Source organism: Malaclemys terrapin, chromosome 5, assembly GCF_027887155.1.
Source record: "Malaclemys terrapin pileata isolate rMalTer1 chromosome 5, rMalTer1.hap1, whole genome shotgun sequence".
NCBI lineage: Eukaryota > Metazoa > Chordata > Testudines > Emydidae > Malaclemys > Malaclemys terrapin.
Window position 1 is genome coordinate 118,484,199 of NC_071509.1, and position 15,919 is coordinate 118,500,117.

At 39.2% G+C, this 15,919-nt stretch overlaps 1 protein-coding gene across 4 annotated transcripts in view; it reads right to left on the reverse strand.

The window, feature by feature from the left end:
* The window catches only part of WDFY3 (WD repeat and FYVE domain containing 3), a 292,238-nt gene that overhangs the window by 27,204 nt on the left and 249,115 nt on the right, over positions 1 to 15,919 (reverse strand). For 3 of the 4 annotated variants that reach the window (XM_054029392.1, XM_054029390.1, XM_054029389.1), the window contains 8 exons: positions 14,483 to 14,536; positions 11,925 to 12,093; positions 10,784 to 10,947; positions 5,783 to 5,931; positions 5,169 to 5,289; positions 4,629 to 4,714; positions 1,720 to 1,800; positions 130 to 184 (listed from right to left, as the gene is read on the reverse strand). In XM_054029392.1, the coding sequence (XP_053885367.1) occupies positions 130 to 184; positions 1,720 to 1,800; positions 4,629 to 4,714; positions 5,169 to 5,289; positions 5,783 to 5,931; positions 10,784 to 10,947; positions 11,925 to 12,093; positions 14,483 to 14,536 (879 nt within the window). The remainder of the gene's footprint in view (positions 1 to 129; positions 185 to 1,719; positions 1,801 to 4,628; positions 4,715 to 5,168; positions 5,290 to 5,782; positions 5,932 to 10,783; positions 10,948 to 11,924; positions 12,094 to 14,482; positions 14,537 to 15,919) is intronic. The other variant, XM_054029391.1, reaches the window with a different exon arrangement.

The window sequence follows — 15,919 nt, forward strand, 5'->3', positions numbered from 1 at the left end:
AAGTGTTCCAGGGTACTATATTTTTCAACCTGCTGAACATGAGCACATTTTATTCAAATATTTCATTGCATATGTCTATAAATTTTGGCTCTTCCTACAATATAAGCACAGTAGAACTCTCATACTTACCTCCCATCTTTGTGTCACAGATTTCTCTCCCACTAGAGTGCTAAGCAAGCCAGACCTAATAGGAATAAGGATGTGTCAGTATTTTTCTATTTAGCACGATATTGTGGCTGCATCTTTGTAACATGGTACAAAACTTAAAGCATTAGAATTTGAATATCTACATTTTACTCTCTAGTAGAGTACCAATGATTACCACTACTATACCTTAGCAATGTTGTACAACGCCTATTAAATTGACACCCACATAAATCAGTGCACAAATGTTAGCTGACTTCTGAACAAAAGTAATTAAAACATTTAACTATGCATTTCAGTGCAAGGACAAATTAACCTTATAAGACCCACATTATGGACAGTTATTTAATGCTGAAATCTATTTCATGCTGAAATCTATTTCACAGTAAACAAATTAATTTATTAATAATGTTAATTCACATAATATACATAACTTTTGTTGGAAAACAGTGGTGCCAACAGGATTTGTAAGTTAAAGGCAATTGCAGTTAAAGGCAATTTGTAAAATCAAAAGTTTTATGTGAATTTCTCTTTTCTTTTTCTCACTAATAACTTCCTGATGATCAGCATTTTTAGACCTAGCATCTCCAATCACTCTTGTTGGTCTGGCTCAAGGCAGTGCAGTTCAGCACGGAAGATACATAGTTCTCCAGAAGATCCAGAACTTTAAACAACATAAGTCTCTATTTAAAAAGACAAGGTGGGTGAGGGAATACCTTTTATTGGACCAACTTCTGTTGGTGAGAGAGACATGCTTTTGAGCTTCCACAGAGCTCTTCTTCAGGTCTGGGAAAGGCACTCAGAGAGTCACAGCTAAATACAAGCTGGAACAGATTGTTTAGCACAAGACGTTAACATGTAAGAGACCATTCAAAGTGAAGTGGCCAGTTAACACCTTTGCAGTCATAGGACAAAAGAAGGGGGTTAGTGGGTTACAGATGGTTGTAATAAGCCATAAATCCTGTGTCTTTAAGACAACAATTTTTAGTGTCTAGCAAAATTATGAATTTAAGTTCCCAGGTTTGTCTTTTGAAGGTTTGCGCAGGTTTCCTCTGAGGACAAGAGCTGATAGAGTGATCGCTTTATATCTGACCTGTGAAAAGTGCTTATCCTCAAGTGATAGGGTGTTTTTGTCTTATCATTTTTCTGTAAGAGTTCATTCGAGAGTGTAGCGATTGTCTGGTTTCACCTACAGTTGTTATTGGGGTAGTTAGTGCACTGGATGAGGCACACCACATGTTGGGACAGGGAGGGCCCCTGGATATTGAAAGATGGTGTGTGAGTGTGTGTGTGAGAGTGTGTGTGTGAGTGAGAGAGAGAGAGAGATCATTGTAGCAGTGGAGAGATGTCTGCAGACTTTGCATCTGTTGTTACAGCAGGGTCTGGTGCTGCTTTGAGTTGGTGAGTCCCGGTGTGTAGGGAGCTTGCTTCTGATGAGGAGCTTGGTGAGATATTACTTCACCCACCTTGCCTATCTAATACCCTGGGACCAACACACCCACAGCAAACACTGAAAACAACAGTCTCTTCACTTGACATTCTGAGCAATAGATTTTTAGGAAAAGAACCACATACCCTTGTTCTACACTGGTGTTAGGTCTCTGTCCAGACACAGACTCTGAACTATCAGTTAAAGATGGAACCACAGCCAAAAACCTACATTAGTTAAAAGAATAAAATTAATTACATTTATGTTCCATGTGTACCTTTTATTTAAGAGAATCCAACCACCAAAACTCAGTTCAAGTGGCAACTTGATTCCAAGCAGCCATGTAAATTCTTTAAAAAAAAAATTAACTACCCGCTCTCGCTCTCCCAATCTCCTATCTGCAAACAAAGTTAGATATTTAAATCTCGTATTTAACACATGTAGCAAGTTTAGCATTTCTGGATATCAATAGCAGACACTAACTTCCTCCCCCTGGTCTCAATTATGTCAAGAGGAATTGTCTCTCTCTACTTTTGATTGGGGTGAACATGATCCAAAACACAGAATTTCCCTTCTTCAAGAGAGGATCTGGAGCTCCGGAAAGATGACCAGGTGGGGAGTTTTTTTCGCTTTTTTCTTGTTTTCAGGCATTCTGAGAAGGATTCTCACCCTTGGTGATGCACCAGTCTATTTCTTATTTGGGGCTCGTGTGTTCCCCTATGCTCTTTAGCCGCTAATATGTAACTGAAGAGATGATACAAGGGATCACCCTCCTCCTACACCAACAAGCAAGGTACCAAGTTAGTCATCCACTTAAATACGGACAGGATTATGGAGCTTTAACCTTTGGATTGGACTGGGATGAGAGAGGGGAGGGAATTATTTGAATTTCTCAAAGAATTCTTGACTGCTGATGAGATTCTGGCTCTCTGACCTCCAGGTGGTAAAACAAGCTAACTCGGCCCTTGTGGTTATGTCTCCAGAGGCATCCGGCTGTTGTGGGAGGGATGCCACCCAGACTCTGTGCTCCTTTCTCTGGCAGGCCACAGGTTTGTCGGCTGGGAGCAATTGTGCCAGAACTCTCCTTTTGTGGCTCCTAAGATGGTTTCCACACAGACTTGCCCTTCCACATGCCCCATGTGGCAGCCCCACAACAATCAGAAGACCGAGAAGGGGTTCTGTAGGGGGTCCTGGTCAGCAGATAGCTAGCGGAACATTTTGAAGGATTCTGCTTGCTGCTGCTACAAAATATGCTCTAAAAAAGGGACTGCTGAACAGTTGCTCTGTTTGTGCATCAACAGGTGAAGAATATGACACAAGGGTGATGCAGTATGGACAAGCCACAGGGCCCAACACACAAATCTGAACTGCCTCCTGTATTTGCATTAAAGAGGCACAGTTCAAATGCATTGATTAGGTGAGAGGTCATAACCCAGGAAAAACTAGTAGTCCACTAGTGTGGGAGAGCCATGCTGCCCAACTGCTTTGGCAACTGCAACACAATGTCAAACTAATAAAAATGTTATACCTTAGTTGAATATCTGTTAGTACTGCAAAAAGCTGTGGGTGTGTCTGTGTGGAGAAAGGTAATTCCATTTTGTGGAGAATTCAGATATTTTAAAATTTGATTCATCCTGAATCTGAACAATCCCCCTCCCCAATTTCAAAAACTCCCCGTGAAAGGGAATGGAGCCCTGACACTGAGGCAGTCCGCCTGACAGGCTGCCCCAGGGCCATGGACCCCAGAAGCAGTGAGGTTCCTGACTCTGTGCCAATACATATGGCACACTGGTCTGGTGCTGCAGACCCTGGAAGCCCCAGCTAAAGAGCGATGTACTCTGGAAGCCTTGGGGTCTCTGGTCAGGTGGGCTGCTGCACAGTGGTAGACTCTGGAAGCTTGGGCTGCTGAGAAGCCATGGACCCTGGAGGCCTGCAGTCCTTGACTCAAACTCTGAAGCAATCCATCTGGCGGGTTGCTGAGGGTCCTGGAAGTCCTGGGGTCCCCAAGTCTGACTCAGCTGAGGTGGCAGATAGGTAGGCAGGGTTCCACTGGACCTTCATCAAAATCAAACCGTTTTGGTGGAAAGTTTCAATTTTGATGAAATGGAAAATTCTGATGAAAAAGTGTTTTGTCAAATTTTTCTAACCATCTCTATTGTCTGCACTAGAACAGAGGTTGAGGTAAGATCGGAGCTAACCACAAACCTTATCTCCAGCATAGATGTGGGCTAACACTTTTAACTTTGACTCAGCTGGTTGAGGTCTACAGGTTTACTCTCTGTCTGAAGAAGGATCTAACGTCAACCTCTTTTCTAGTGTAGACAAACCAACACTCTTTTCCTTTTTCAGACAGCAAGATGTTATAGGCATGAAAGGGTGGGCTCTCATTTTCTCATCCAACTTTGAGCTGCATTCCCTCAGAAACAAATATAAGATGTCTAGATGTCCAGTGGCTTTCCTTTGTTCTTCAGATCTCACTTTTTGTCTGAAATCCACAAGCAAACTTATTTTATCTGTACACACAGCCCTCTTCTCCATGTGCCTGGAACTGTAAAATCTCCTTTTCCCATCCCAAAATTATTTAATTTATACAACATATCCGGGTCACCAGAGAATAATCCAAACGTAAAGACAGTATGTTCAGCCAACACTCAGGGACAAGGAATGTCAGTCATTACAAGTATATCTATACTATGTGCATTACATATAAACAATGCAGAAAACTCATCAAATGTTCCTAAGTATTCCTATTGTGCCCTTCCCTGTGCTATGTGGGTGTCATATACAATACTGTATCTATAGACCATGGATTAACTAACTGGTACAGTTTCTCTGTGGTACCTATAGTATGGTGTTTTCAGAGCCGGATATATCCTGCAATTAAATTGATTAAATCTGTAATGTGGTGTAGTCTCCCTTTTCCTGGGGCTTATGCCCATTCTAATATAGCTATCAAAAATAATTTCAAATATGTTTGAAACTTTTTTTTAAAAAACAGTAACACTACTAATCATGCTCAGTTTAAATCACTGTAATTTAACTCATTTTGGAATACCTTTGATAGACTTTATTTCTAACTCCTTTCTGGAAAGCTAGAAGATAGTTCCGTCCATCTCCTGAGAAAACTTCAACAGCAATTGGCTGGAAAGAAAGGACAGAGGAAAAATATGGATATCAAAGGATGTTACAAACAATAGGACTAATGAATTAGCGTGTCACCTCTTAGAATCAGCTGTTGTAGCTCACAAGTGAAATATGTTTGGTGATCTCAGTTTAGCCATAGTGAAAAGTTGACAATGATGACACCAACTAACTTAAAAACTGTCCGAATCAGTGCTGTCAGTCTATGTCCAGAATATTAAAATACACTCGGTCCTCAAGTAAAAAGTATATATGCCAACATTTTCAAACTTGGATGCTAATTTTAGGCAACTCAATCCATATTTTGGGACTCCAAATGGCCTCACTTTCAAGCTGCTGATCACCCCCAGGAATTAATATTATTATTATTTTTTTTAAAGTGACACTTTCAACAAACAACAATGCTGGCTAAATTCTCTCCATTCCCATCCAATCGAAACAAAACAAGAGTTACCTGTAATAGGTATCTCCTTTTATGTACTTCCTTGATATCTTCATATGCAAATATACTGCATGTTCTTTTGAGCTGACTTGGACCTTGCCTTGCTCCTCTAGGTATAATTGGCTCATGCATACTGTAGGTAACCAGAGGAAGAAAGTTAAAAATGACCACCAATGTATATCAAAAACTATTTTTCAACTGTATGGAGTTTGTTAAGCCAGGCAGACTGCAACTATAAATCTTATTATTTTTCAAGTCACCACAGAGGAAAAACTACTATTGTAACTCAGTGAACAAAAGTTTAAAACGATTCTCCAAGGCTTAACTTAATTATCTTTATTCTGAACTACAATTTTCTATGATATTTTATTAGTATAAGTAATAAAACCAAGAATAACAGAGCCAAAATCATGACATCTATGCTCTGAACAAGAAATTAGAGTTAACGGCTAAATAACACATGATTTATACATAATTCTGTGCATATCAATCTACAATTGTGGAAGCAGGTGCAGGTGCACGACCATTCTAAGTCTGATATTATAGAGTTTTGTTCTTCAATCTTTCACACAATGTTTCTTGTCTATTTACTAAACAAGCTAAACTGACTCTATTAATTCACTCACTTTGGAGGCAGTGTCTCAATATCCCGTATTTCCCTGGTGGCTGTCATCGTAAACCCATCAATCACATAGAAGTGTTCTTTACCAAAGAGAAGGAGTCCCTCACTGGTGTCTAGACCTTGAACTCGGGCACAGCGGTACATGTGCTGAATCTGTAATGAAACCCATAGGATTAGCCAAAGCAGCTTAATTTAGCTCCAGTTCAGTCTGTTGACTTGTTGGAAGTTATGGCTTGTTCTCCCAGACAATATTTTCTTATTTTAAAAGTACAGCAATTCTGTGCTACTTGTTTTATTAGTTAAAATATATGATAAAGACGCATCAGACAAATGAACTAAAAAATGGGCTATAATAAAACTGTGTACAATTCAGAACCAATTATATATACCCATCAATATACATGCAATCATATACTCTTTTCTTTCTATTGTATTCTGTATGCATAAAAGAATAAAAGCAGGGATTCAATAAAAGGAGGAGAATTTAATAGGACATAAAAGTCTGTTACGAATATTACCTAAAACAGTTGTGTTCCATTTGTTTAAAAGATAACCAACAAAATGTAGATTAAAATGGGAGACTATTTTTCTCCATTATCCCACAGAATAAACACCAAACCAAATTGTGGTCATCTGTCAGAAGAACCAGCAGGAATGAAACGATACAGACACTGACAAAGGGTTAATGGAAACACAACAAGGCACTATAACAGACCTTAAAACATGTTTTAATCTGAGATTCAGGCAGTGTATATGAAAACTGAAGACTTTTCCAAGCTTAGTTCGATATACAAATTAATTTTAATTCTACCTTGTCTACAAGCCAAGTAGTACTGGACTATGATCTTCAGTTAAGAGGTATTCTAACTACAATAATAGCAATAGCAGGTTACATATGATTGTTGAAGAACTTCAATTATTTCCTGTTTGTTTCCCATATATCTTAAGATGGGTAACACAGACTGGATAGCAGGTGTACTGAAATAGTGTAGATTGGTTTTCTGCAATACTTCAGGCTAATTATCTTAATAGAGTTTTTTTCTCTCTCTTTTAAGAAAGTTGTTCAGTCACATAGTGAGCCAGTCCACTTCACCGGTGAGCGCAGCATTCTCATAACTACCCAATGAGGACTGGACATAATGCTCATGTGCTAACAGAACCTCCTGCTCCAATTAGTTATAATTTTTTTTAAACTTAATTATATTGAACCACCATTACAGTGAGAAATAAGCAACCTGGCAAGTTCCAGCTTGTAAAGTTCAGCCATTTTTGCACTAAATTATTATGCGTATATGCAACTGTCTTTACCGAGCAGAAAGATTTTTTTTTTTAATTTAATCTAACTCAGAATTGGATAAATAGATTTTGCTTTAATTTTCTTTACAAATGAACCTTTGACATAGGAGGAGGAGTTTTTAAAATATATTTAGAACAAAATATCCTGACAATGGTATTGGTCCCAGATGGCAATGGAGAATTATTAATAATAATGCAGAAAAAGTGGAAGTGTTCAGTAAATATTTCTGTTCCATATTTGGCAAAAAACATGGTATAGTCTCATCCTATGAGAATGACAACCCTCTTTTCCATTCAATTAGTATCTCTGGAGGATGTTAAACAGAAGCTACTAAAATTAGACATTTTAAAATCAGAAGGTCCAGATAACTTGCATCCAAGATTTTTAAAAGAGTTGGCTGAGGAGCTCGCTGGACTGTTCATGTTCATTTTCAGTAAGTCTTGGAGCATGGAACAAGTTCCAGAAGACTGAACGAAGATAATGTGCTTATTTTCAAAAAGGGTAAATGGGATGACCTATGTAAATATCGGCCTGTAAACCTGACATCAATCCCAGGCAAGATAATGGAGCAGCTGATATGGGATTTGATTAATTTAGAATTAAGGGAGGGTAATGTAATTAATGCCATTCAACATGGGTTTTAAGAAAACAGATCCTGTCCAACTAACCTGATTTTTTTTTTTTTTATGTGATTACAAGTTTGGATGATAAAGGTAACAGTGGTCTGGAGATCGGGGTATTGGTATCAAGAGATGCTCAGTACCTATGAAGAGCAGGGCCTCTGGCTCATCCGCTATTGAGAGGTCCTTAGTATATCTGAACTCCTGTGGTACCTAGTAGAGGATCAATACTGACGCGGTAGCTGAAGCCAATGGTACCACCAATGGTGAGAGTACCAAAGTAGACACCGGGGTGTCTGATGTCATCACTTGCTCAGTGCTGAGGACACTGCATGCACGGGTACTGAGAGTTGGGCTGACTTTGTAGGTAAAGATGGCTGGGTGGAACTCGATGGTGCCAGTCCCAAGCATCTATGTTTAACCTCTTTGCTAGTAGAAGGTACCGAGGCCCTACTGGTGCTGTGTCTCTCCTTTGTGTTCCAGGACTTTATGGCCCTGCTGGTACCAGAGGAGTTGTCTTTTGACTCAATGGTATTGACTCGAGAGGTCGGGGCTTTGGAGACCATAGATCTCACAGGAGACCTTGACTTTTTCGGAGCTGGCTCCTTTTTCTGGAAGCCTTCCCTGAAGCTTCCTAAGTTTTCCTTTTCTCAAGGGCAGCCTCCACCAAGGTAGAAGGGGCACTGGATGTAGCTGGAGACAGATGTACTGAAGGGAAGAGGAGTCTCCTGACCAGACTCAGGTGGTATCTGAGTTTAATCTCCCTGTCTTTCCTTGTCTTGGACTTGAGGGCCAGGCAGAAGTTGCACTTCTGGGAGACATGGGACTCCCCCAAGCAACAGACACACTTAGAGTGGCCATCACTCACAGGAATAGCCTCTCAGCAGGAGAGGCAACGTTTGAAACCAAGTGAGCCAGGCATGCTCTGCTGGGAAAAGTCTCCCGAGAGGAAAGAGGGGGTAAAACAATCCTCCCACTACTTATCTAACAAACTAACTATAAATATACCAACAACTAATTATAAAAATTACCTCAATCACTATAGAAATATTAGGATAGCCGAGGCACACTCAAAGTTGACGTGCTAGGGCTGCATCTCATGCCCAGGCAGTTGAGAAGGAACTGAGGGCAGTTTGCCCATGCGCCCCTATACAGCCTCGGTACTCAGCATGAGGAGACGTAGGGCACATGTGTGCGCTGAACGAACCCTGGTGACTGAAAATCTCTGATCAAGGGCTTGAGAGGCGGGTGCGCACCTGAAGTCAGACACCCATACAGACATTATGTGAAGAAGAAGCAACATATTTCACATTCAGCACCATCACCATCAAAGCAAAATCATGCAGCATTCAATACATGAATCATGCAGGAGTCAACAATCTACTGTAGACTTAAAGGGAAAAAATTCAAAGTGGTATATGAAATTAGGAGAGAGATGCTTGCTAGTCAGGGTGCTGAAATCTCTTTTAGGAAAATTAGTGCAGTAAGTATACTTCTTCCATAGGGAATAAGAACAAATTGTCCCTACTTTATGGAACTCGTGATGGTATGTTCATTCATATTTATAACAATCACTTGGATATGTCAAAAAACTAAACAAGATTTATAAGGTGATACATGCTACCAGACTGCTGTAGCAGAGAGTTGAGGAGAAGTCATTAGTGGTCAGTTTTCCACATTTTGAAGGTAGGAGCAGCAGCGACAGTGTATGTATTCATGTGTACTCTCTCATATGCTGGGGGCCACTGCAAAGATTCAACTCATCTCAGCAAGCTCAGCAAGAGTATGGGAGGAAGGTCGCTGATGGCCTTTTTACCCTTTTCTTTAGACACCACCTCATATAATCCCCAATGCACACCGGTGAAGAGGCATAATGTGGTTTATGTTTTGTTGCCCTGCTGGTACACAGGTCTGAATCAAACATATTGTACTAGTGCTATTTTCTTGCAAAGGTCTGCAACTGGACAGCACAAAAGCATCTTATGTTTTAAGCAACATTCAATAACAGACAAGAAAAATACAACAGAATAAAATCAAAGTGAAACAAATGCAATGTCACGGCTTGAATATATTATTTCAATATTAAAACAAATTAGTCACTGTGGAAAAAAAAATACACTCATGAAGTTGTAAGGTGTTTACAGGAAAATATATTTCTATGCTATCAAAAAAGATAAACCTGTACTTTCCCATTTTCAGTACCATAACTGAATTACTGCAATAAAACAGATTTAAACAAAATAACTAGCTATGCTGTGATCACAAAATGCAAGCTAAACATATTTTTGTTTTTAGAATATTACACATGTTCACAGTGAGCTAATCATTACTCATGTTTCCGGGGCATCATTTTCAAACTGTAGTCCATCAATGTGTCACTCATCCTTGAGTGCATGCTTGTTCAGAGGTTCTCATCAGACCAACAAAACATGGAACCCAAAGCAATCACAGAGCAGCCTGTTAATGTTCTCAAGAATAAAATACATATTTGTAATGATTTAACATTTTAGGCTGGCATAAGATGAAGGAAGATGAATTTGAATATAAATCAAGATTGTTATATTAATATTTTCATATCTGTTGTATGTAGTTCTCTGTAAGTAATGCTTATTTGGCACATTAATTGATATTTAAATATCCTAGACATGAGATGGTTTGCATTTTTGGTTCTGAGACGGATACCTCTCTCCTTGTGTGATATCACGGTAGGTACAGACACCTGGGACGCTTAATCTAACAACTCTTTGGTTTAATAGAAAGGAGTCTGGAGGTAGAATGACCCATCCTTGGCTACGAATGCACTTGCCCACTGCCCACCAGAGCTTATATTTGGTGACCATCTAGCATAGTGTAAGATCTGCTTGTTCTCCAGGATTGACACTGGGAGGAGGGGTTTATTGGAGACGTGTGGTGGATGAAAAGGTGGAGTTAGGGAGGTCTTTTTAGGACTTTTTTTTTTTTTTAAATCTCCTTTTGACATGCATGATCAATGTTCATGTTTTAAATATTCACACCTGGAGAAATCAGAGAAAGGGACAAAGTAGAAATCCAGATAAAGTAAATGATCAGTATTTCTGAAGTACTGTACCTTCTCTCCTTCCTCGAGCAGTCGAAGCAAAGTTGTATTATCAGTCTTTTCTTCTTCATCTATAGAACTACCCTCAGCTATTTGATCCTGCAGTTGCTCCTGGTTTTCCTCATCTCCTCCATCAGGTGCAGAGCGAGATCTCTTCAGAGGAGGCTTTACCAGACCTGCATAGTAATCAGAGAGACAATCAATGTATTGACAAACACTGCAGGGTTTTGGGGGATACATATCTGGAGTCCAATAAGTGGGAATGTAATCAAACGGGCATAAGCCAATAGCGGTGCTAGTCAGTACAGTGCCCATTTCCCCTCACAGTTTGCCCACTACACCTCAATTTTGACCACCAATACTACTGACTTTCCACTGTGGGAGCATGTCCTGAACTTACGCTTTCCCACTTTTTACTCGCCCTGTTCTAGCTCTTAACTTTTAATTTTACATATTCGAGCCTGAACATCTTGGCATCCCTGCTGTCCCAAATGACCAGAGCCGTGTGCACACATGGTGAGGGGATGAGGTGAGATTCTGGCAGCTGAGACAGAGAATTTGAAAGCCTATCACCAGATAAGAGAAGAGCTGTTAAACCTTAAAATCCAGACTATTGAGTGGACACACTATTTTTTGCTTTTTTCTGTTCTGTGAAGTGTGTTGTGGTTGTGTGGTCTCTTAACATCTCTGTAATTTTCTGTGATTTCAAGCAGATTAGTCAGGACTTTTAGATCAAGAAGGGACATGACAGTGACTTAAAACTAAAGTCTCCCCCAACTCTAACAAGTTCTATGAATGTAAAGGAAAGGGTCCCCCCTCCCCCCCAAGAACAACTGTTTATCTAATTCTTTCCCAGTTATTTTAAACTCAACTGTCTTGTACATGTGTGCATACATACATTTTTAAAAGGTTCTTGTTGTCTGGCTGATGATAGTAGTAGCTGAAGTCACCTTGCAAAAACATGTGGATCTCAAAATTAACTGCCTAAAGTTGTGGCAGTAAAATCGGGACCTACAGGACCCTTATGTTTAATTTATACGGCACTGGTAATTTGAAGAAATCCAGACTCATTCATGGAGAAGCAAGTTTAAAAAAGTTAAACTTTTAACATCAAATAGGTTATTTCAAAATACAGACAGAACGATGAACTTACCTTTAACTCTTGCAATAGTGTCTTCGCCGTGTTCTGGCTCCTGCTGAGTGGCTTCACCTTCTGAACTCTCTTCTATGGTATCTTGGAAAACAGCAGGATTTCCAGAAGCCAGGCGCATGTAGTATTCCTTGCTGTCATAGCTTATAGCTCTTCGGTAACGAGTAGGTTTCTTAGAAGTAAATGAATGAAATATTTAGTAAGTCAACTCTAATAACAAATGAAATTTTTCCATTTCTGTATGCACAGTACATGCTCAACAATATAATGTATTTATCTGTGGTCAATCATAAGCCAGTTAAAACTTATGTATAAAATGTAAGATTTAATTCCTAAATGGATTTGCAAGGAAGCTATTCAGTCACAGAAATGATGGTCAAACTGGGAAATGATGACCAAACTTGAAATACAGAGCTTTTAAATGTGGCCTGTGTGTTATGAATTGCCACAAAAAGACAAACTTGCATTTAAGATTTATTTATCTATTTTGTCATTCCCTACAATATATGCATTTGTTGTAGAATATTATTTAAACTAAGAAAGGTAAATGTGTAGATACTGGTGTGCATTAAATCACACAATAGCCAGAGAGTTGGATTTAAGACTCAAACATTTAACTAAGGTTTAACTAATATTCTACAAACCTGTGGTGGCAGGAGAGTGGCCCTAAGATAGTCATCTTTAACTAATGTAACTAATTTGCAGCCTGTCTCCTTGGGAGAACTATTGCAAATTATCTCAGTAACTTCAGCTTCTAACCGGAGATTCTGGCTATAAATGTATGTTACACGTGTTTCTTTTGGAGGTTAATTCTTGTGTTAAACATCTGATTACAATGACTTTACTATAATTAAAAGGACAGATAACAAAATCAGGACAGTAAACATGCTCGGGTGATCACAGAAGTAAAGTTGGGGATAAAAAAAGGTAAGGATGAAATGAGCAATGTGCCTCTTTCCGAAGTGAAAAAATGAACTAATTTATGTGGATGTGGAAAAGTTAGATTTGGAACCTGTAGTGAAGGTTTTCTTCTCTGGCTATTGCTGGAAGAAAAAAAAGCTAAAAACCCCAGCTCTTATACGAGAGTTAAGTTCTGGAACTTTAAAAAAATCTTTATTTGATAACACTTTTTCCATGAAAACAAATAATTGTTCCTGTCCATTCTAGAACTATTAGCATAAACCCAGTGTGGTTCCATACGCTACCATCTGCCAATCTAATGAGTGTAGGTATTCCTTCATGTGCTCCTGTAATAATTATTTGAAAACCACATTTTTTTGTATTTCCATTAGTCTTCATGTAATTCACCTATTGATACTGGGCAATACAACAACTCATATAGATAAAATAGCACAGCTATGAACAGATGTGCTAAAATATTAAAAGATGCAGGTTACTGATATGGAGATTTCCCAGTTAATACTATCTACTCCAAAACATAAAGATGTAAGTTATTTGTTTAGAGTCGCTGACTCATGTAGGAGAAGAGTGACCAACAGTGTGTCATGGTGCTTTAGCAACAGATAACTGGATTATGGCTGTTACAATGACAGTGTTTATTGCCATAGTATTTTTCTGGAAATAATCATTGAACAAGCTACTGGGGGAGGAGGATTCAAACAATACCCCCATACCCCAAAACCACCAAACATTTAAAATGACAGAAAGGATAATTGTAACTATATAACACATTACATTTAACATCTTAAATAATAACCACTTTTATTTCATATATTTGAGCTTAACAACATGTCGAATTCAAAAGAAGAGAATGAATCCCACGTACCATACTTAGTGATGGGCACGACTGAACACAGTTGCATATGAAAGCAAAATTACATTTACACTTGTATACAGAATGGCCAGTAATGTGTAAGTTCCAATTTCTTTTTAGGTATGTTTGATATTTTGAAACATAAATATCAGTTCATTACATTATGCACCTTATTTTCTAATGACAAAGTTGTAGAAGGAGGAAAGGATTTGAGGGAAAAGGGGAAATCAAAATTTTGATTTTGGTTCCAACAACAAAATGGATACAGCCCCACTATTCCAAAAAATATTATTGCTTTTTTATGGGGAACACTTTCTAAACCCTCTACTAGCACAAGACACTAATAAAATACAGTTGGAAAAGGCATGCTCCAAATGTCAAAAATGATCAACGAGCAAATAAAAAATATATTTTTATTGTGGTGTTAGTTTTCCGAAGTGACACAAAATTACCACGTTGCCCATTACTAAACATGTTTCATAGTCCATTAATTCAGATCCCAAGCCAATACACATTTACAGTGAGAACAGTGAGAGTACAGCCCAACACAGCCTGTTAGTGTGCAGCAAAGAAGGCAAGAGCCACAGAACGTTATAAGAAGTAAAGACTGAAGAAAACACAGCAACATCTTCTAGGTGTGAATATTGGAAACCTTTAATCCTGAAAATATTTACTGAAGGAACAATGTTGAAAGCCAATCGTAGAAGCCTTGTTAAGTTTGCCTAGCATGCAGGAAAACATTTGTATTTGTTTGACATTCTTTCAGTGGGTAATTTTGTTTCTTTACCTTTTGAGGAATGGTATCATCAGGTGTCTCAGGAGGTTTACTTGAGAAGTCAGACTGAAAACAGGGCATTAAGTATAAACATATCAGAAAAAAATCACTTTTGGGAAGAATGCCTGATGGTATGTTCTCCTTTTTCCGTGTACAGGTAACTCCAACTAAGAGTGAAATATACTCACTATCTAAACTAGCCTAGTGTGGTCAGAACTTTGCATTATTAGTTGGTTTCATTCATAATTCTTTAAAAAACCTTGAATACTCATTTCCATGCGATTGGGATTTTCTCAAGAAAATAGAGACTTCCAAAATGAATATGGGGAACACATACCTTCTTTAAGAATGAATTATCTGTGTTACAAAAGGGCACATGTGCATACAAATACACTGATGCATGTGTATTAGTATTTTCATGTGTGCAAGTCAGGTGTGCACACTAATCTAGGTCAGTAGGCCTAGAGTTTGATCTATATTAATGGAATATGGTATCCATTTTGCTCAGAATTACTGAAGTGGATGAGATAAACTACACTTCTCATCAAAATCTGTCAGTAATTTACAGTGAGGTAACAAGGCCCTAGAGGGCCATGTGCAATAACAGATTAGGGAAATCCTTCCCAATTCCAAAATCTAAAATTTTGATTACATCCAACATCATGATTCCCCAGCATCCCCCATCTGCCCCACAACCACCCCCCCCCAGCACTCCTCACAGCCCACCAACAACTCAGTTCCCAGACTCTCACCCACCATCCTGGGTACTTCATTGCCACTCACTGGCACTCTGCCCCGCAAAACACAGTGTTTTGCGTTTTGCTCCCATCCTGGGCTGGGGTGGTCCCCCCCACTCCTGGCTGCCCAGCAGCTCCGCTTCCTCTCATCACTCTCCCACGGTGAGAGCCAAATTTGAGTGATGAGTGGCATTGCAAACTGGTGCATGTGGTTGCAGAGCCACTCAAGTTTGGCCTGGCCAGGTTCCAACATCATTCAAAATTTGGCTCAGCTGTCCCTGTGATGATGGTGGGGTGGCTGGGCCAAACCTGAATGGCGCTGCAACCCCTGTCGCATACCACTCAAATTTGGTCTGGGTGCCCCTCTGTTGTAAAGAGTGATGGAAAGGCCAAATTTAAGCGAGTGGCACAGCGAGCCCATGCAGCAGGTCAAGTGCCGGAGCGCTGCTCCATCTTGCTGGGCCCAGCGTGACTGCACCACTTGCACCTTTTTTTAGCTATGCCACTGGTAATTTAATATGCATGAAAACTTTAAGAACTAATTCCTCATGCAATGTTTTGAAAATGTACCACTCTATGAAATTAATACAACTAACAGGCCTATACCTTTTGTTCCTAATATACTTAAACAATTTTTTATTGTCCTTAATTCTGCAAGCCAGATTTCTCCTTGTGTCCTTTCCCTTCTCTTATCAATTTCCCACAATTCTTA